Source organism: Lichenostomus cassidix, chromosome 19 (genome assembly GCF_008360975.1).
Source record: "Lichenostomus cassidix isolate B80296 chromosome 19, HeHo_3.0, whole genome shotgun sequence".
Classification (NCBI taxonomy): Eukaryota; Metazoa; Chordata; class Aves; order Passeriformes; family Meliphagidae; genus Lichenostomus; species Lichenostomus cassidix.
Genome location: NC_139499.1, coordinates 7096550 through 7117575, shown reverse-complemented (window position 1 = coordinate 7117575; position 21026 = coordinate 7096550). Strand labels below are relative to the sequence as shown.

Sequence of the window (21026 nt, the reverse complement as noted above, 5' to 3'; positions counted from 1 at the left end):
ATAGTGCCATGGGGAGTTAATGGGAAACAAATATGATTTTAATACATGCCCCTCGTGTGTGTAACTGCAATGCCTGAGCTCTCCTTGAGATGGTGCAGGTGCCTCACCCTGCCCAGCTGCTCCTCTGTCAGGGACCAGGGACAGCAGAGGAAAGTGCGAATTACAGCCCTCAGCTCTTCAGTTCTCAGTTTATTTTCTTTTCAACTGTTTGGAACAAGACTCTGAAAACTGGTAACTGCTTACAGCAAAGCTGCTGCTGCTGCTCAATCAATCAGCTACTCTTATTTGCCCCTATTCTGCTTTCCCACTTTTTTTTCCCCTGCCTAAATCTTCCACCTAAACTATGGCATTGACCTGTGATTTATGACTTTTTATAAACAAGTTGTGAAGTGCAGGAATGAAGAAACCCTGGATGAAAAACACTGGAGAAAAAAATAAGTCAGAAGTGGAGTGAGGTATTTGAAACAGTAGTAGGAAGAAAGGAAATTACTTGTTGAGCTTATTGAGGCAGCAAAATGCCTGTAAAGAATTCGTGCTTCAATCTTTAAAACAAAACTAAACCTTTTCTTTATTAAAATAATGCAGATATTCTGCAATAGAAATTATTCCTTCCAAGCCCTTTTATTGTGATAATATCCCAGTCCTTCCTATCCTCCTGAAATCTACAGACCCACCTATAAATCTGTAATTCACTGACTCGCCCAAAATTTTTTCGTGTCCATCCTCATCCCCATCCTGTTATTTACAGCTGTCACAGCATCCAGCAAAACTGTCCCTTACCAGGAAAGCTTCCCTTCCTTCTGCCTCTGCCTCCATTGGATCCTGCTTGCCCGAACGGATCAGAGCAGGCAAATGTAGCCACCCACCTCTAGGAGGAAAACTGAGCTGCAGCCCTGGTGAAACATAAAGTTTATTTGACTAAAGTGACGCAAAAAATTCTTAAAGAGCTCTTTGGCAGCAGATTATCTGGAAATCAGACCATGTGAGGGGGACTGGTGTACAAAAACCTCCCCAGGATGCTGAGTTGCCCACAGGCTGAGCTCCCCAGGCTGCAGTAAATGTGGGTGAAGAGGACTCGAGCTTGGATCACCCAAAGGGAAGAGCTTCGGACCAACCCCAAACACAGGTACTTTATGATTTTCTCTTTAACACAGCGATGTCTGAAGTGCTTTTATGAAATTCAGACAGACTCAGAGACAGCTGCTGCTCAGAGCTGACCCCCTGCAGCAGCAGACACTGGAGTTTCATTAACTTTCCCCCCTCGTTGCCTCTTTCCACTTCAGTTATAAAATCTGAAATACTGATGACAGGCTAAAATCTGTTCTCTAGGTTTTGTTTGTTTTTAAATCAGCTTTAAGGTCTCTGAAAATTTCTAAAACATTGTGGATCTAGCAAAGCTTTGGGGGCAAAAAAGATGCATTGATTTTAGTTTTAGTTTTCTGCGGGTTTTTAAAACTTTTAGTACCTTTTATTTCTTTTCTGCTGTTACATGCTCTACTCTGTCACGTTCAGGCACTTGTCCAGCAGTTATGAATGTTTGGAGTCAAATGCCTGTAGCAGAACATGTTCTGACAATCTAAAATTAAGAGTTTTGGCAGCCCACATAACTCCATTACAGATGTAAAGTTATTTGCTTACAAAAAAGCACTAAACTATAGGAAAAATGAAGAAAAGCAGCAGAATCTGAAGGAAAAAAGGAAAAAATAGGCAATTTAAGCTGTTATTTATTTTGGAAGGGTGAAGTGAGCTTTATTAACCATATTAAGTTATATTTTAAAAGGTAAATGGTTCCAGCACAGTAAATTATTGAACTCAATAGGACAGATTTATTGCAAGTAATAAATCTGAGGAGCATGTCCTATGTATTTATAGTCAATCATGTTTACTGAAACCAACTGGGTTAGTTTGCTGAGAAATGTGGAGTTTAATTAAGGAATGCAATGTAACTGAATATAGAAATAAGCAAGGAAAACATGTTTTGATATGTTAAGAAAGCCTGGGGGAATAGGGATCATGCATTTAATGGATGTGGATTCTTGCAAATGTTGTGGCTTTTTTTTTAATGTGGGTTTTCAGACATTTACCAGGGAAGGGCTCAAGCACTTGGGCTGCATCTTCTGGTGATTTTGATGGTGAATTGACTGTAATTTTCTTGGAGAATATTTTGCAAACTTCTCATATAGCAAGTGACTGTTGTGACCATTTCCAAATTGGACAGGGTGTGATGAATTTCAGATGGTTAAATTAAGAAAAACTATCCCCAAACCGAAACTTAATAAACCCCCTAAATTATTCCCACACATGGAAATGTCCAGTGTGTTTTAGTTCTTTCCTGCTTCCCTCCATGGAAATACACACTGCTGAGTTTTCATTAGCAGCAGAGCCTAAAGAAATATTAATTCTGTGTCCTGATCTCCTTTCTGATGCTCATGTTTGAACTCTTTTCCCAACCTGTGTGTTTGCAGCTCTGTATCTTATAGAACTGATAGAACACAAAGAACCCTGCCTGTGGGATAAATGTTTCACAAAGAACTTGAGTAGAACTTGGAGCCTGAATTAAGGGCTGTAATTTGGACACAGCCATTAACAAATCTCCTTCAGTGAAACATCATCTGTTACTAAGGGATGGTGCTCCATTTATTTAGTGATGTTTGCTGTGTTACGGCTCTTCCTTCAAGTTGATATAAATAATTTGGGGAAGGATACAAAAGCAATATCATTCCCTCCAAGCTTATCTGTTTCCTTGCACTACACACAGACACTCTCCAGCCAAAAAAAATGCATTTCCCCTCCTCCCTGTTTTTTAAATGACTGACACCAATTTGGCAGCATTCCCACTACAGTACGGCGTCAGTCTTCTCAACAGAATTTTGAAGGTAAAAATCTCTCTTTCCTGATGACTTTTTAATTTCAGACTGAAACATGGACACGATTGACATAAAACTCCCAGTGCACGTTTGTATTTCCCCAAAACTACTGCTTTCAAAAATACTCTTTTCCCATCTAATGCATATTTATCCTTATCTGGGAATATAGGAGTTAACTGGAGAGAGCCCTCTCCTTGTGCCACTCTTTGGGAAGCAGCTTTTCCCTCTCCCAGGAGGGCCTTTGTCTCACCAGCACGACTTGCTGAGTTCACTCTGCTTTAGCAGGAATGTGAGTGAGCCCTTGGAGCTCTGCAAATACTCACATAAAGGGTCTATTTTGTCACCTGCATGCTGCAAGTTTCCTCTAAAATACTGCCAGGTTACAGTGCTGTGCTGAAGTACCCCATCCAATAACATTTAACATCACTGGCATTGGGATCAGACCTGTTACAATTCACTGCATTTCGGTGGGTTTTGACCACTCCTTATCAAAATCCAGTTCTCATGTATGACACGCAACAGGTAAAATTCATCATAATTGAGTGCAATGCAATTTAATTGGCTGAATTTTTTTTTTAATAAGTCCTCACAGTATGGGAACATCTATTCTGTAATACTTTGATTTAAGGGTTGCTCCTGAACTGCGTAAACTCAGAAGAAAAATACAAAGCCTCTCTGGCTCATGGCTCTTTTGTGGCTCAGAGGTGAGAACAGGTCCAGGTAAACAGCACAGCCTGCTCCTGCCTGGGATGAATAATTTCAATCTTGTCATAGAAACTTCTTGCTTGATATTTGAGATAAAAGTCATGTCCTTGGACTCTTTCCATTTATGCTCAACTGCCTGTGCGAGCTGCAAGGTGTCATGTGAGTCAGGCAGCTGTAACTTTAACCACCTTAAATACTTTTTGATAAAAGTGAGATTTAGGTCAAGTTAACAGGGATCATCCCAGTGCTTGATTCTGTTTGCCAACACCCTTGGCTGACTCTTCTTCTAGAGCTTCAAAGTGCTTCAAATCCCTGCAAGTGCCTGCATGTGAGGGGCTGGAGCAGGGCAGATGGAGGAGCAGTGGGAGGGAAGGTGGTACCTGAATTTTCCTGCAGGAATGCAGCTGTAGCCCAGCGAGCTGCCGAGAGCAGGAAAATAACTTTGTTGTTGTGCTGGAAAGACTTGTTTACTCTGTGGCAGAGCGAGAAAGGCGAGGGATTCCCACACTGCCACGAGAGGTCACTGTGAGCCTCCAGAAATAAACTGGAGATGCTCCATCAGTTGTGCAGGAGGAATCCCAGGGCAGGGATGCTCCTCCAGGATTGCTCTGGTGGAAGCGAAAAACCTGAATTTGTGCATCAAGGAACACGCGGGGATTTTACATCCACAGTGCCCGTTCAAGTCTGGCTCTGTGTGGGAGATAAATAAATATAATTTAATTGATATTTAGCTGATGTGAAGCGCGTTGGTGGCTGTGGTCAAGAGTGTGGGAACACATGTGTTCAATTATCCATCCAAGTGCTTTCAACAAAGCTGTGAAGGCCACGCTGGGTGCTCCAGGGTCACTCCTCTTTAGTCACTCTTTGCTCAGGGAGGGTGACATTCCCAGGGCTGGCACATTCCACGTGCTCCTGGATGGAGCTGCCCTTCAGAACAAGCCCTGCTCAGGGCCTCCCAGAGGAGCAAAGTCACGTCCAGCAAACACAGATCAAAAGGAAACGAAAGCACAGATCTCTGTCTTCTTCCCTTTTTTATCTTGCCTTTTTCTCCTGCAGCTCCTTAGGGGTGATAAGGAGCCAAGGTGCAGTTATGTAAGAGAGACCTTTGGTAATAAAACTGGTAATAAAACTGTTATTTCTGGGGTCCTTGCTGTCACCATTCAAGCACCTGAATTAGGGATCTGTGCAGAAAAGTGGAGGCTGAGGTGGCCAAAATCCTTCACTCTTAGGGTCATTTTCCTCTGGATATCTTCCCAGGTGTCCAAGCATATTTCCTAACCCCAAGAGCTCTAGTTCTGCACCTCTTTACACTCTTTCTAGTGGTCACAGTGCCTTCAGATATTTTATTTTCTAGATTTGTAACACAGCAAAGAAAAAAATACATTCTCCCACAATTTTTTACAGTGTAATGAAATAATGTGTAACTGTTCTGCTTTCATGTGCCAACTATGCCCCTGTGAACTCCACTGTGTTGCCATGGCCTCTGTCACTCCAGAGATTTCCCAAGACAGCTGGTGAGCTGTAATTCCCTTTTCAGAAAGATATTGCTCAAATTTCAGCTGAAGCCCCAAAAAAATTCACAAGTAAATTTTGCATATTTGGGGCTCAAACTACTGAAAATTCTGCAGAAATATTTCAAACAATGTGGGGTTTTTTCCCCTTCTGGTCTGCAGAAGACCAGAAGGAGCTTAAGTCTGGATGGACAACGATCCTGGTTGTCACAGATCTTGGAAATCAACAATACACTCATTGACCTGCTCTCAGTAAAGAACGCACTGAAAAATGTGCAGAAATAAAGTGTTCTACAAATATAGTGAGAGTTTAAGCCTCAGGTATGGAAAAATCAGTCCCATGAGATAATGCAGTTAAATCAACATCCTTTACTGCATTCCTATTTATGGGTGAGAGGTATAAAGTCCAGAAGGGCTCAGGTTACTTTTCCATATTCCCACCTGGTATTTACCTCCCATACAAGGGGAGGATTGGATGTGGCCTTTCCTTGGATTTCTATGTTGCCACCAGTAGTGGCAGGATTCTTTCCATCTCCATAACCTCCTTTGGGACATTTGGAAGGTTTTGGACTCCAAAGGCATTCAGGTTTTATAGTCCTGCAGGTAAAACAGAACCTCCTGTTCTTTGCTTTGGTGTTTTCCTCTGGAACTCTGAAGATGTTTCAATCTTTGTGGGTGATTAACTGATGACAGAAAAGTATTTGCTCTTGAAGAATTCAAATTAATGATGCACTGCTTGCTGTATGATGGAAAGGAGATTATTTAGGTAGAGACAGAAAGTAAGCCTGGAGAACTAAAGATTTCTGAGAGTTATAAACATCATCTTCAAGTGATTTTTATCTTGAGAACATCCTCCTGTTTGCTCTGCAGCTCAATAACTTTCCTTCTCTTTCTGCTTGCACTGAGAAATGTTTAGAAGAAGTTTAACAAACTGTCTTTGCAAAAGGTTGAAAGCTGAGGAAAACTTGAGATTTAATAGCTCTGATAATCAGCAAATTATAGAAATATGCAAATCATATCCCTTCTCTGCTTTAGTTTTTCCTGCAGTTAAGAGTGAAATAATGCTTCTTTTTCTGCTAGGATGTGACAATGACAGTTACTGTGATAAAATGTTTGGAAAAGGAAAAATTGGGTGTAATTGCAATAATTTAATCTGTGGTGGCACAGTGTAGATTGTGTGACTCTGCCAGCTATAAAGCAGGGTTACTGCCCTGGGGAATTTACAGCACAGGGGATCAGCTCCTGTTCCAAAGTTTTGCTGGGTAAGGGCAGCTTGGTGTTTACATTACCTGAACAGGTCAGCAGAAAACAAAACATGACCTGCTGAATCACAACTCTTTCTCTGTTCTCTCTGTTCCGAAGGAAAAGTTAATTGTGTTATATTTCATTGCAGGATGGTTTATCTCCCTTGGATTCTGTTTTTAGCACATATGAAGAGGACAGATAAGAGAGATCCTCCCAGTGCCTCTTTTTTTTGCTGGCAGTGGAATAGTGCCCACCACCCTTCCCAGGGCTGGAACCACAGTGTCAGCAGATCCAAACAGAATGAAAGATGCTTTTATTTGCTCAGCGAGTCAGATAAAACTGGGGACAGGTTTTGTCCTTTAGACTCACATGTTAGTTCTTAATCAAAAAAATCAGACTGAAGTTTTTGATTTTTTCTTCTTGTTATTAGTGTTGACTGAGTCTTGAATGTTAGTTGATGCAAAACCACTGAGCTTTAAATACTTCTCTGAGTTTCATTTAAGCCCTCTATGTCTGCTGCTAAACAGAGCAGCCACTGTGGGATTTCTGAGGAAAGATGGTCATGAAATGTAATTTTTATATCCATGGTTATCTCGTATTTGTTTAATTAATTCTTTCCCCTTCATACCGGGTGAACCTAGAAATTGCCACAAGATGAGTGGATGAGTCACAGGATGAACTTAGGAAAATGAGAATTAAAGCCACACTAAACTCTGCCCTCAGTTTGCAAACTGAGAGTCCAACAGTGCTCAGAGGGAGAACGTGACACCAGAAGACAGCAGGACTGTGACTGTGTGTGAGGTGTCCAGCAATGCACAAAGTCCAGCAGATCCTCCCGAGAGGGTGTAATCCAGGTACACCAGGTTCTGCTGTCAAAGAGGATGATTTCTTCCTTCCTTTCTCTGGACAAAATCCCAGATTATCTGCTCCATGATTCACATTGCATGCTGTGATGGTTAATTACTTCTGTGTTTTAATCACAGAATCTGCTGGCTGTAACTTGAAAAGTTACCAACACCAGTAAAGCCTGTAATAGATTTTCAACTCTTTCATTTCTTAGATGGTGCTTGTGCCTTCAATCTGATGGATTTAAGTATGGAAGAGGAATTCTAGAAGTGCTGGGAGTAAAGGTGTGTGAAGACAAACCACGAGGGGACCCCGTGCTGCTGCCTCTCTGCAAGTGACCAGAACAAATCTCACCAAAAATGGAAAAAAAGGCCACAAGCAATGAGACTGAGCCACTGACTTCCAAGAAAGATGCCTCAGACTGTAGCAAAGGAGAAGACTGTAAAGAGAATGGACTTCTGGTCAGGAACCCTAAATCTGCCCTGCGGCTGGGGGAGGAGGGCAACAAAGTCCACCCCAGCCAGGGGGACAAAGGGGAGGCAGCTCAGATCTCCAATGGCTATTCTGGGGTTCAGAGCTCAGTTCCCCGCAGTGCAGAGGTGGAGGATGCCCAGGGCACAGCCCCAGCAGCCACCACCACCACCACCACCACCACGTCCACCACCTGCGGGGCTGAAGCTCAGCAGCAGCTGATGGAGCTGGAGGACAGAGAGACCTGGAGTAAAAAAATTGACTTTCTGCTCTCTGTCATTGGATACGCAGTGGATCTGGGAAATGTGTGGAGATTTCCTTATATCTGCTATCAAAATGGAGGAGGTCAGTGCCCGTGCCTGTTCATTGTTCCTTAATGCTGAATTTCTTGGTTTATAAATGGATGGTTTAGTGACTTTTAAAGTATCATATATAATGAATGACCGGGGAGAAATTACTTACTTTTCAAGCAAACTGAAAAACCTAAAAATTGGGATAGGGTAATGACAGAAAAGCTATTCAGCAAGATTTAAAACCTCAGCACAACCAGAAGCTGAGAGCCAGATAGGTGCAGACCTACACCCCAAAAGGGAAGACTTAATCCCTTTCCCATGGGATATTTTAAAATCTGATAAACCAACATGTCTAAACCAACTCATGAAGAGGTGGTTGACTCACTGACCTGAGGGTCAAAATATAAATATAAAATCTAATCAAGAAGATCTTGAAAAGGACTTTTGTCTCTCTGATGTAACAAAGGTATGCTACTGGAGAAATTAATTATTTTATCTGCAGCCCATCTCACAGCTGTACTTACTGCAGCCAGTGGAGTCAGTGAATTCTGCATTACAGAAATGTGAAAAGTTTGGCCTGAATGTTGCTTCTTGTTCACACTGCTACGTAGTTACCCTTAGAAGAAATCCCATAGTAACTCAGTGGTGTATTGGGAAGGGGATAGGCATTTTCCCTGTGGGATAAAAGGAATTCTTGTTTATGGAGTAATGGTACTTTTGGAAGAGGAGTCTGTGAAGAGTTACAATCATCTGTTTCTCTCCTGCAGGAGCATTCCTCATTCCTTACACAATCATGGCCATCTTCGGAGGGATTCCTCTCTTCTACATGGAATTAGCACTAGGACAATACCACAGGAATGGGTGTATTTCCATTTGGAGAAAAATATGTCCTATATTCAAAGGTAATGAAGGGAAACAGAACTTTCTGAATAATTGGAAAATTTTCCTATCAAGGTGGAATTTCAGGGTAAAAAGGAAGAAAGTCTCATAAAACCAAGTAAGGCTTGTTCTACATAAGATTTTGGCTTTAAAAAGAAAGTTTTCCTAAGAATCCATGCACACCTGCACAGGTGTATACTCTTGTACACATGTAGAGTATGCAACTCAAATTGATTATATAGAGGCTGACCAAGCCTAAAAATATAAAGAATAGAAGGAGCTGTTCTATATGCTCATTTATTCTTGTTCCCAGTATTATAAGTCTGGTTTTGTCCTTTTATTTACTGAGACTGCAAGAGGCCTATTTCTAAATCACAGGAATTTAGGAACACATGGAAAACCCCTCTCTATAAACATGCTCTGTCTTGATTAAGGATGCTTTACTGGAATCAGAGTATTTCTGAAGTCACAAGAAATTCCAGTGTTGTAAACACTTGTGAGGGTGTGTGTTCCTCCTGCAGAGCTGCTTTAGACAGCTACTAATGGTAGCTGATGTGATAACCGATTTATTTTAATTTTTTGGCCCCAAACTTGCACTGACTGAATGCAATTATCTCCTGCCTCGCCAGGAATCGGCTTTGCCATCTGTATCATAGATCTTTACGTAGCTTCCTACTACAACACCATCATGGCTTGGGCTTTTTACTACCTCATCTCCTCCTTCACGGCGGAGCTGCCATGGACCAGCTGCACAAACCCCTGGAACACAGGAAACTGCACCAACTACTTCAGCAAGGACAATGTCAGCTGGACCCTGCACTCCATCTCTCCTGCAGAAGAATTTTATACGTAAGTGCATGTAAGTGAGGATGGTGGTGTTAGCCAGACTGCTGGAACACCAGCAAGGTTTTCCTCAGAGGGCAGCAGGGCTGATTGTTGATGGTACTCTCTTCAAATCTCTGAATTCTTGCAGGTGGATTGAGGGTTGAGGGGTGCTCTGTGTTTTAGGAGCTTTCCAAATGCTGTCAGCCCTCACTTATCATCACTGGTGTGCCATTAATGTAAAAATTTTAATTAAAATAAAACAAATCCAAAATGTAATTTCTTTGAAGGCTGCTTATCAAGGCCTCAGGATTCCTAGTAACGCTCAGACCACAGCATGGGACTGTTAAATGCATGCTTAAAGCAAGAATTTGTTTTAAAAATATCTGTTCTGTGTTTTTCTTCCCTCTTGCAGCCGCCAAGTTCTGCAGGTGCACAGGTCTGATGGGCTGGATGACCTGGGGGGGATTAGCTGGCAACTGACCCTCTGCTTATTGTTAATCTTCACCATTGTGTACTTCAGCATCTGGAAAGGGGTCAAAACATCTGGCAAGGTGATGCAAAAGCAAGACACATCAACTTGGTATAGTACAGCATAGAAGCAGTTCTAAATGAGGCAATTAACTGACAGGGAATTATCTCAGGTTGTTTTTGTGACAGGGATTATGGGCTGGTTTATTTGGGAGGCACTTGATGTACAGTGACTGCTTTTCCAAGTAAAAAAGGACAATAAGTTGTTCTCTGGGCAGGAACAACCCTGCCAGGGAAAGGGGACAGATACGCAAACTGCTTGTTTACAGACCTGCAGAGAAGCTCAAGTGAAGATGCTATAAATGCTAAGAGATATAATATGATTAACTAATTCTTATTATCCCTGTTAACTTTCTACCCATGGCAAATGCTCTCCCACCATGTTCCCTCACAGGTGGTTTGGGTGACTGCCACATTTCCTTACATCATCCTCTTCGTCCTGCTAGTGAGAGGTGCCACTCTGCCTGGGGCTTGGAGAGGTGTCCTCTACTACTTGAAACCTGACTGGCAGAAACTCCTGGCCACAGAGGTAAAAACCATTACAAAAGTGTAGATATTTGCTTTCAGCCTGTCAGTGTGTGTATCAGCATAGATACATAGACCATGATTCAACAGGTGTCTTAGCACGGATTTAAAAGCCTGACTCCATACTTTTTCCATAATTATAAAACATTTTAAATACTAGAGTCCACCCTCAATTTAGCTTGAACTAACTGCAGATTTCCCATACAGTGGCTGAATAGAATGAGTGATGGGGTTAGAAGAAACGAAGTGACCAAACACTTTTTCACCAGGAAAATGGTGACCAGGCTGACTCTGAGTGAGAAGCCATCAATGCTCTTACACTGCAACAAAATCCTTCCCCTACAAGAGTCATGCTGAGCAAACTGAATTTATTAAACCTTAACAAGTGGTGGAGCTGCAGTTTTTTGGCTTAAGGGGGTCAGTAGAGCCCTACAGTGTCCACAGCTGCCCTTATTTAAATAGTGCAGGTTACTAGAGCAGAAACTTCCTGTCTCCATCCTGTAACAAGCTTTGGCAGATGAGCCCATGGACACCAACTAAACCCTGACCCAGTAATTCATGTAAGTGCTTGTGGAGGAGGAATAAATCAGTCAGGCCTGCATACACCACCAAAGTTTGAAAGGAAAGCAGGATTGAGCTAACTAGCAAACTCCAGGCCCTCTAGTATCTGATCCAGCCTTGAACTCTGTGGATGACAAGTAATCCATCAGGCTCAAGGCTGTGCTTCCTTCACTGCCTGTGAAAGTGTCTGGTGAGGAGGGTGATGGAAAAACCCCAAAGCAATAAATACTACAAACACGAAGATTAAAAAATTCCAGTGTTTGCAAGTCTGCTGCTGCCCAGCTGATATGGAGAGTTTTGAATGAAGAGGAAATGAAAAGACACCAGTCTCTGATAAAGCAGCATCTCCAATAAGGAACCACATCTTCTGAAAAAGCAATAAGGGGCATTGATATTGTATTGGATGTATCTGGAGTGAGGACAGCAGATTGCAATCTGTGTGCTGGGTGATGACAGAGCTCTGTCTGGATGATACAGGATGGCCTCACACGATGGCAGAGAATATTAGAAATGAGTTGTAATGAACTCCATGTTTCAATCAAAAGAGAATAAATGAATGAGGACTTTCACCTTCAAAAAGAGAGCTGATATTGTACTTTAGAACATTACTCATTAGGGCTGTGGCCACTTTTCAAGTACAACACGCTTTTCATAACAAGATCATCACACTTGCATCTGTCACAGCTACAACAAAGCTGAACTGAGCCCTAAGAACCAGAACTGCGTCCACACTGTCAAATATATTTCCATAAATCTAGGAAAAGTCTACACAGCCTGGAGGACACATTGCCAAACACAGGTCTATTCCACAGCACACGGAGTTTGGGGGAAGATTTGGAAGACTGCAAAATCATGGACAGAAAGTTCTTCACACACTGCAAAACTTGTGTTAAACTGATTCCAGGCAACTCACTGAATCAATCAAAGATGCTGTCAGAAGTGCAACTGCCACAACAGCGTAAAGACATAAAATAAGGACCACTAAAATTAGAGAGGATACTTACAACTCTCACAGATCTACAATAAACATTCATATTTCAACATCTCTTTTGTGTCTCTTAGAGCAGGACTAGGACATAGGCAGACTGGTGAAACACCCTTTTGTAGGTCAAAGTGATATTCTGCACACACCAAACTAATTCAATCTGTTTCATGTCATTTTCTTCTTGGCCTTCAATATTTTTCAGGTTTGGGTGGATGCAGCAGCTCAGATTTTTTTCTCCCTGGGACCAGGTTTTGGGGTCCTGTTGGCTTATGCCAGCTACAACAAATTCCACAACAACTGCTACCAGTGAGTTCTACCTTATTCTATGAGTGAAATCGAGTTAAAAATGTAACTGTGGGTATTTATGCAAAGAAACAGGGTGCTGGTGAAAGGGATTGAATTGTCAGATCTGTGTACACAGAAATCAGACAGAAGTGTGACGGAACAGAAACCCTTACTGCAAGAACCTGCAATCTAAAGCAGTCCTTTTCTATTTTGCCTGTCTTAAAGAGTGATAATTTTTATCAATTACAGCAAGGGGGACAAGGAGTAGAAATCTGCCACAACAAACTGGACTAAACACCCACCAAACCACCACACTGTAATTATTTAATCTGAGTAGTCAGTTGGGAAATGATTTCATAGTCTTGAGCAGAAAGGCAGTTTGCAGTTGTTTCCTTGTTACCTTGAAAAAATTCTTTTTCTAACTTGTAAAATAAAATTCTTGATTCTTTAATATTCATATAGTAATTCCTATTATTTTAAAACACCAGAATACAGCCAGCATTTAATCCAGTGCCCGACTGATGTTACAGCATCTGTTTGGATTTGAGAAGAAAAAGTAGTTTGTGGGTTGTTGGGTTTTCTCCTCTTTCTTTCAAATGTGCTGGTTTTTTTTTCTCTTGTATTCCCCTAGTTTTTCTTGGAGTCTGTCTAAACTGTAGACCAAGAAGTTGTAAACTACTCTTTCTAGCAGATGCAAATTCCCTGATATGAGTTAGGTCTTCTGTTGCAGAGATGCTCTGGTCACCAGCACTGTGAACTGCTTGACCAGCTTTGTGTCTGGATTTGTCATCTTCACTGTGCTGGGATACATGGCTGAGATGAGGAATGAAGATGTGTCAGAGGTTGCCAAAGACACTGGTAGGTTAATGTTTTATACACATCTCAAACTGCTTCTAAGGTAGAATGTATTTGTGTATTATCTTCTGGATTGAGAGCAGCCCAAATTATGAGAAATATTTAGTATATTATTCAGGATACTGACTTTATAAAGGCACTGTTACACAGTGCAGCTAAAAATTAGCCCATGAATACAACACATAAAAGTCAGACTGCAGTTTCACAGATGTGGTGGTTACTGCATGTGGCAAAACAGCCTGGAGGAGACTTTTCCCCTGGGAGTCATCATGCACCAGCCTGTCCTTCCACAGCAGTGTTGGCGAACAGTGATCTCAATTCTCTGATCCAGGACCCAGCCTGCTCTTCATCACGTATGCAGAGGCCATTGCAAACATGCCTGCTTCCACCTTCTTTGCCATCATCTTCTTCCTGATGCTGCTCACGCTGGGATTAGACAGCACGGTGAGTAGCCAGCGTGGGAGACTGTTGGGATCTGGGAATGTATGGGATCTGGGATCCTTGGGGGACAACCTTTACCCCACAGGTACCACAGAAATAGAATTACAAACACTGCACTGTCACTGAGGGGTTTGCAGCAGGATTGGCAGCTCCAGGTGCCTTCTGTAAAACAGCAACTATTACTCCAATTTTTATCTAAATAGGTTTAAATATAATTGAATGATTTGTCACTGTCATGCTGTGGACAATAAGACGTGGAAACACAAGCAAAGAACTTGATTCACACACTCCTGGTTGAATGCAGCCCTCCAGGCTCCTTTCTCATTTGTAAACTTACAAAGCAATTATGAAAATTTGGAGGTTTTTCACACAAACTGGATTGAAAAGGTGGGAACTGGAGATATAAAAAAAAAAGCTGCCATGTGAGTCTAGTTTTACAGATGGAGAATCAGCTCCTTCCAGCAAGGCTGAACTCAGATGGTTTCAGTCTTGGTCCTACTGAACCACCTCCCACTTCTCCACATCCTGGTGCCTCTAACACAGGACTGCCATTCACACAGATACCTGAGGACTAAATCCCCACCTCAAAGGGTATAAAAAAGTTATGAGGAAAGACTTGTTAAAAAACCCCACACCAGCTCTACAGACGAAAAAAGTGCAAGTGTTTCAATGCTCCTTTAAGCACTGAAACATCCTTTTAAGCAGGTAACACTGCCCTCTATTTTCCAGTGATTTTTCCATGCTTTTCAGTTTGCAGGACTGGAGGGAGTGATCACTGGAGTTCTGGATGAATTCCTGCATGTCTGGGGCAAACGCAGGGAATTGTTTGTCCTTGGTCTGACCATCGTTTGCTTTTTGGGGTCGCTGGCAACCCTGACATTTGTGAGTATTTCACCCACCCTGAGCCTCCCTCACTGACAGTTTCCTGCAAACGACACCTTGGAGAGGGTAGTAATTTTTGAAGAGTTTCGAGAAATCAGATTGAATCTCCAGCCTGTTTTCTTTATGCATTAGAAATCTATTACTTGGAATAAATGTGAAGAGTATTTCACTAGGAAATTGGTTGCAAAATGATCCTACTGCAACTCATGATGTGCTGCACATCATAAAGGATGATGCTGCTCAATGGCTGCATCAGTCATCAGACAACTAGCTACATTTTTAATGTGGTTTACTTCTTGTTCCCAAAAGTTCCATGTTTAAAAATAACATGAGTAGTTATTACAATCTCCACAATGTTTACAATGTATCTTGAATTAAAAAGAAATTCTAGTAATGGATTTCCTGGATCTTCCTCATTGTTTCAGGGCAGAAATCATCATTAGTCAAACCAAATAGTTCCCTTGGGGCTTATGGATTTCATTCTCACACCAAGCAATTTTTGAATAATGAGTGTAATGATCACAAGGGAAAAGGAAAGAAATACTTGGCTTTCCTGTCATGTTTTGCTTCACTTGCTCATTTATGTGTAACTTCCTTCTCATGTGAAGTGTTTGCTGTACAAGGATGATGAGTTCCTCTGCAAGAGGTCTCCTCCTTCATGGTTCTAGATCCCAAATGGAAAGAAAGCAAAGTAACACTTCATTTATTTCCTGTTCAGTAGCTATAATCCCTGTTGGAGAAAGAAGAGGGCACCACAGAAGGCATGCAAAAAGCCTGTAAAATCCCATTTGTTCACTAAAATCCAGCCAGAACTGCCAGCAGATTTTTAGCTTCTCTGCATGGCAGCCCCCTGGTGAAGGATGTCCACAGAGAGTGAGCAGATCAGCAGGATTTCCCTGGCAGGAACAGCCACAAAGTGACAGAACTGGGTGAATTTCCCACTTGTGAATGCTCTGCTCCAGCCAAAGGCAGTAACAGACTGCAGCAGTGCAGGATTCCCACTCCTGGATCCTGGGAATGCTGACAATTTGATCTCTTTTCCAGGGAGGAGCATATGTGGTGAAGCTGTTTGAAGAATATGCCACAGGTCCAGCTGTCCTGACTGTGGTGTTCCTGGAAGCAGTGGCTGTGTCCTGGTTCTATGGTACTGACTAACACCCCTGACCCAAACTCCTGAGCCCCTGCAGCTCACACTGCCTCGGTTTCTGCACACAAGATCACCCACTTCTCCAGAAAAAGTTTACAAAAGCTTTTTACAAACTCACTGATAATGAAACCAGTGAGATTTAGTATTAATTGCTCTCTGATAGAAGTATATCTAAAAGTAACAAGAGCAATAATTCAGAATAATGAAGGATTTAATATAATTAAGAGTTATAGGAACAACATAGTCTTTTGTGATGGATTCTGAATTTACTTGCTGGGCATAAAAAAGTGTTGAGCATCTACTTGAGAACAACTTAGATCTGCTGTCATCCCTCTGCTCCCACTTGTCTCCACAGGCATCACCCAGTTTTGCAACGATGTGAAAGAAATGCTGGGCTCTGCCCCAGGCTGGTACTGGAGAGTTTGCTGGGTTGCAATTAGTCCCCTCTTCCTTCTGGTGAGTTTTCTTTAGTGCTTTTTCTTTCCAGCACAAGAAAATTACCACTGAACAATGCAGCTCCTTGGACTTCTAAATGCTTAATTCCAGAATTCCCTTGTGAAGCTCTTTAGTAACAATTTTTATTAAACCAAAAAGGCTCAATTAGTGAAAAACCCAATACAGTGCTGCAAGACCTTGTTACTAAATCACAATTTTAAGGATTTTTGTAGTTGAGTTAGCTTTGTAAGTCTGGGTTTTGAATAACTCCCTCCCCTGCCCTCTGCTAAACAGATTTACTTCGTTTTGTTGCTTTATGTTTACCTCAGCAAAATGAAGCAATAAAAGCTGATGAAACATACTGTCAGAGGAGGAAAACCAAGATAAGTAAATACACTGTCTCAGCAACTGCTGACTGACAACTTTAGAATACTCCACTTAAAATTTACAGCAGCTAATTACAACCATTATAAATCTATAATTCAGAATTGGAAATACTGTCCCAATGTTTGGCTTGGCAGTATTATCAATAACATTTGAACATAAAGTGTTCATTTCCTGATTCAAAATTAGTTCACGCTATCTTTTATTCTGGCTTGCCTTAGTGGGAGCAGAGCAGGTCAGAATGGAGTTTATGAAGCACAGATTTAAGACCTACAAAGTGAATTCAAAACACTTGTAATGATCAGGGCATAATTAACAGACTTTCATTTTATTACCCCTAGAAAGAACAGTCTATAAATAAAACGTCACTCCACAGTAATGTTTATACTACTGTGCTCTTTGTGATCCTAAACCAGCAAAACAAACAGAGAGGCACAGAGCTCTGGGGATGTGGTTACCAGGCAGAGCTATTTGTATTCCCTATGGCAACTAACCTAAAATAAGGAAAGCCCAGGATGCAGGATGTCATTTCTGTACGGAAGTTTTTCTCATAATCCTGAGCTTCTGATGATACCCTGGAAAAAACAGAGATCCTTCCAAGGACAGTCACAAATAATATTCCTGTAACATTCAACTAAAAGTATTTGCTTCCTAAGAAACTTTTCAGTCATGAATGATATCCTCAGGAAAATGATCCATCAGCATTAACTGAGCTGATATTTCATCCTTTTCTTGTACTGACAGAGAGCAGTGTTGTGTGGAGAGCATCTCCTCTGGGAAGCATCCTTTTGGTTTTTGTCTTCTGATTTGTTGTTGATTTTTTGTTTTAAATCCATACTAGTGCAATTTAGGATTTTTTTCAGTGTCAACGTATTTTTTAATCTTGAGTCCCACTGATTTTTTATTTATTTCAGTATCACCCTGGAACACAGAGTTTCCCAAAGTGTGTGCCATCAAAATCCACATATTCACACTTCCCCCTTTTTCTCTTTCAGTTCGTCACTTGCAGCTTTCTGTCCCACCCTCCTGAGCTGAGGCTTTTTGATTATGACTATCCCTACTGGACCACAGTTGTGGGTTACTGCATAGGAACCTCCTCCATCATCTTCATTCCCATCTACATGGTCTATCGGTTGGTTGTCACCCCAGGAACACTTAAGGAGGTATCCCTGATGCTCTGTTGTTTCTGTTTGACTGTTAGGAAGGAGGTGATTTCTAAGAATGAGTAGATTTTTTTTATTCTCACCAGTTTCCTCAGGTCTTACTGAGGCCACTAACAAATTCTTAGAAAATGTTTTATCAAATAATTTTTTAAGCTCTGCAGAACTGAAGACTTTTCCTGAAATTCACCCCAGACACTCAAATCCCCCAGTCAAACAAATGAGGCAGTTAAAGGTTGGTTCCCTGGGGTGTATCTGTAAAAAAGCTGTTTTTCTCTCCCACATTTAGTAAGATTTCTCTGCCATAAATCTGTGGCAGCCTGTAATGATAATACTGGGATTTTTTCTAAGTTCAAATACCAGTTCATAAAGAATGTGTTTAGTTGGCTCAGGGTATCCAAGTAAACTGCAAAGTCCTCAAGCATTAATATGACATCTGCCAAGCTTTGATTCTAATTATATGACAAATTTAAAATCCTGCTGTGTACTTCTATAGCACTTTACATCTTCATAGTGCTCATAGAGGCCTGAAACATTCTGAAGTAGTAGTTCAGGAGGTGTAACTCAAAGCCAAGTCATACTTTATAATAAATCTCCTTTTGAATGGCTGTCATGTTATGTATTGCCTCCAAAATTAATCAATGTCTAATACTGATTTCTTTCCAACAGCGTATTCTGAAAAGCATTACTCCAGAAACAGCTACAGAGATTCCTTTTGGAGACATCCGCATGAACGCAGTATAAGCTAACCTGATTCTGGGGGAGGGAAGAGGAGCATAAAATGTCACTTTCCCCACCCTCTCCCCCCAGAGAATCACCTTTCCAGCTGAGACAACAGAGTTTTCCACGGAAGCTGCATCACTGACAACGTTCAGAAAGGTGATGCCTCCAAGCAATTTACCCAAGCAATTCAATGACATCTACTTCAGTGCACTTCCAAGCAGGCTGAACTGAGAACTCCCTCTGGAACTCGAGGGAACATCCCTGCTCCAGGAGTGGCACCGAGTGCCTGCAGCAGCCCCTCCAGGACGAGCAAGGCAAGGCAGGATTAGGTGTAGACCCCCAGTCCGTGGCAGTGCTCCTGTATCTCCCTCCATGTGATCGTTCGTACCGGGCAATGTCGTATTCGCTTCTAAGGTTCTCTAATTGCTTCAACTACATGGGAAAATGCACAAATATTTCTGATAGCCATACATTACTCGAGTAACGCAGGGGTTTATAAACTAGGAAAATAAAAATAGGAAGTTCCCTAGGTTTGTAGTAGGGTAGACAGAGGGAGAGGGTAGTGAGGTAGACAGAGTGCACTGGGTTTTCATGCTGAAGAAGAAAAGCAGAGATTTTTTTCTTAGCAAGAAGGTGAGTAGAGTTCAGCAGGATTGATTCTCATTAGAATTATTTCTATTCAATTTTAAGGCACTGACACACAAATTACCTTCCATGTACATCTTAAGCTCTTTACATGACATGCACACAAATGTTCCCAAATGCAGCTGCCCTTCAGTCTGGCTGCACCTCCCCTGTCCCTCAGAGGACACGAGTTCAGCTGCAGTGGATGTGCAGATAAAGCCAAGCAGGCATCATTCACATAAAAACTTGCATTGTATTTTTACTCTATGGCACAGAGATTACAATGAAAATAAAAAAATAGAGGATAAAAGTCTCTTTTGCATCCTATGGTGTACTAAGGTAACATTGCTAAACTTGTCAAGGTTCCAGAGCAGGGGCATTAAGGAAGCTGCTGAGTTTACCTGGGTATGAAGCACTTGCCAGGTGAGAAAAAAGCAGGGATGGTGTGTTTGCCTTTTGAAAACATTTCCAGCATCTTTGCCAGGTTTTTCCCCTTATGTGGGAGAAAGGCCTCTTCCACTTCCTTTTCCACTTTGGCTAATGACTTTTGAGTTCATTTAAGCCTCAAGCCCAGCTTCCAATATGGAAATAACTTATGAGGGACAAGGACTGTTCTTTCAGAACTACAGACTCCTCAACTATTTTTCAAAAGGGAATTATGTTCTTTAATTGCCACTAGAAAAACATAATAGATGTCTTACTGGACAGTTACTGATGAGAAATAGTTTTGTAGCTGATGCCTCAAGTGTATTTGAAACCTACTTCCAAAAATTAAATTCTCATTAACTGAAAAAATACACATGAAATGTCAATGTAAGATGAATGAGGTATTTGTATGTATCCAATAGCAAAGTGTGGGAAATAAAGGAGAAAACCCTACCCAGTTTCTTCCTTCTTCAGACAGGTGTTCAGCTAACAAAAAAATGTATTTTAAGACACCGATGTAGGGCAGATATTGTTGCTCTGGGTGGTTTCAGAGAGACTTCCCAAGAAATGCCACATTTTTTAGTGAATTAAGTCAGCCAGGAAGCCCTGATAGTAACACAAGCCCTGAAACAGCTGAAACGTGAGAACAATGTGCTCTGAGTCCTGAGATATTGAGAGAGGATGAAAATTCTTAGAATTATTTGAAGATACAAAAAGCAATGTAGATTTAAAAGGCTTTCCTTTTCCTGAATAATACAGAGATAAAATACATCCGTGTTTTCATTCTATAAAAGCTGAACTTGAAAGGCAGTTTAGTCCTCATTACTTTTTTGTTACATGGTTTGAATATCTTATTATGGTAAGTTCAGTATTTCTATTTAGCTGAGTGGTTGAAATATTGAGAAATTTATTTATTTATGCAATTCTTTTTTTTTTCCATTTTACATACCCATCTGAAACCAATATTTATCAGGTAGCTCAGCAAGTAGCCATACCTTAAACACTGGTTTTGTATCAAAAATATTGATAACAATTGAGGTGCACTGCAGTTACAAAGTGTTTTGAGGCAAAAAAATTCCTTCTCTTCAGCTCATGTTCCACTCATCTATCATGAGTATATCCTACCCTCTGTTCTGAACAGTGAAAAGGAAGTTATGAAACTGGTAAATTAGGACCATCTTTGCCTTTTAAAGAGAATTAAACTGGAGTTTTAGCTGTACAGAACTAAGTATTCCCTCCAACTTGTACATGATGCACCTGTATTAATTTATGCAGCTGTTTAGTTACAAGTGTTGCAAGCTGATTGTAAGTCATCAGTATGTGCCTTGTACTGTAAACTGTTATTGTAATAAATTTAATATTCATAAACCATCTGCAGACGTCTCTTGTGCCTCTCTCTTCTGGGAAGAGCAAAGATAAAATC

General features: G+C 41.2%; 1 protein-coding gene across 2 annotated transcripts; it reads left to right on the top strand.

The window, feature by feature from the left end:
- The first annotated feature begins 754 nt into the window (after nucleotides 1-754).
- SLC6A4 (solute carrier family 6 member 4) lies at nucleotides 755-20974 on the top strand. Of its 2 annotated transcripts, none has more exons than XM_085078370.1 (14): nucleotides 755-1126; nucleotides 7389-7990; nucleotides 8706-8840; nucleotides 9447-9666; nucleotides 10055-10193; nucleotides 10565-10699; nucleotides 12444-12547; nucleotides 13257-13384; nucleotides 13713-13825; nucleotides 14573-14704; nucleotides 15749-15848; nucleotides 16207-16307; nucleotides 17666-17833; nucleotides 18500-20974. In XM_085078370.1, the coding sequence occupies exons 2-14, from the start codon at nucleotides 7534-7536 to the stop codon at nucleotides 18572-18574; spliced, it is 2007 nt and encodes a 668-aa protein (XP_084934496.1). In that variant the 5' UTR covers nucleotides 755-1126; nucleotides 7389-7533; the 3' UTR covers nucleotides 18575-20974. The 2 variants fall into 2 exon arrangements, with proteins under 2 accessions (XP_084934496.1, XP_084934498.1); XM_085078372.1 differs by lacking the exon at nucleotides 755-1126 and adding an exon at nucleotides 6971-7182.
- Nucleotides 20975-21026: the final 52 nt, after the last annotated feature.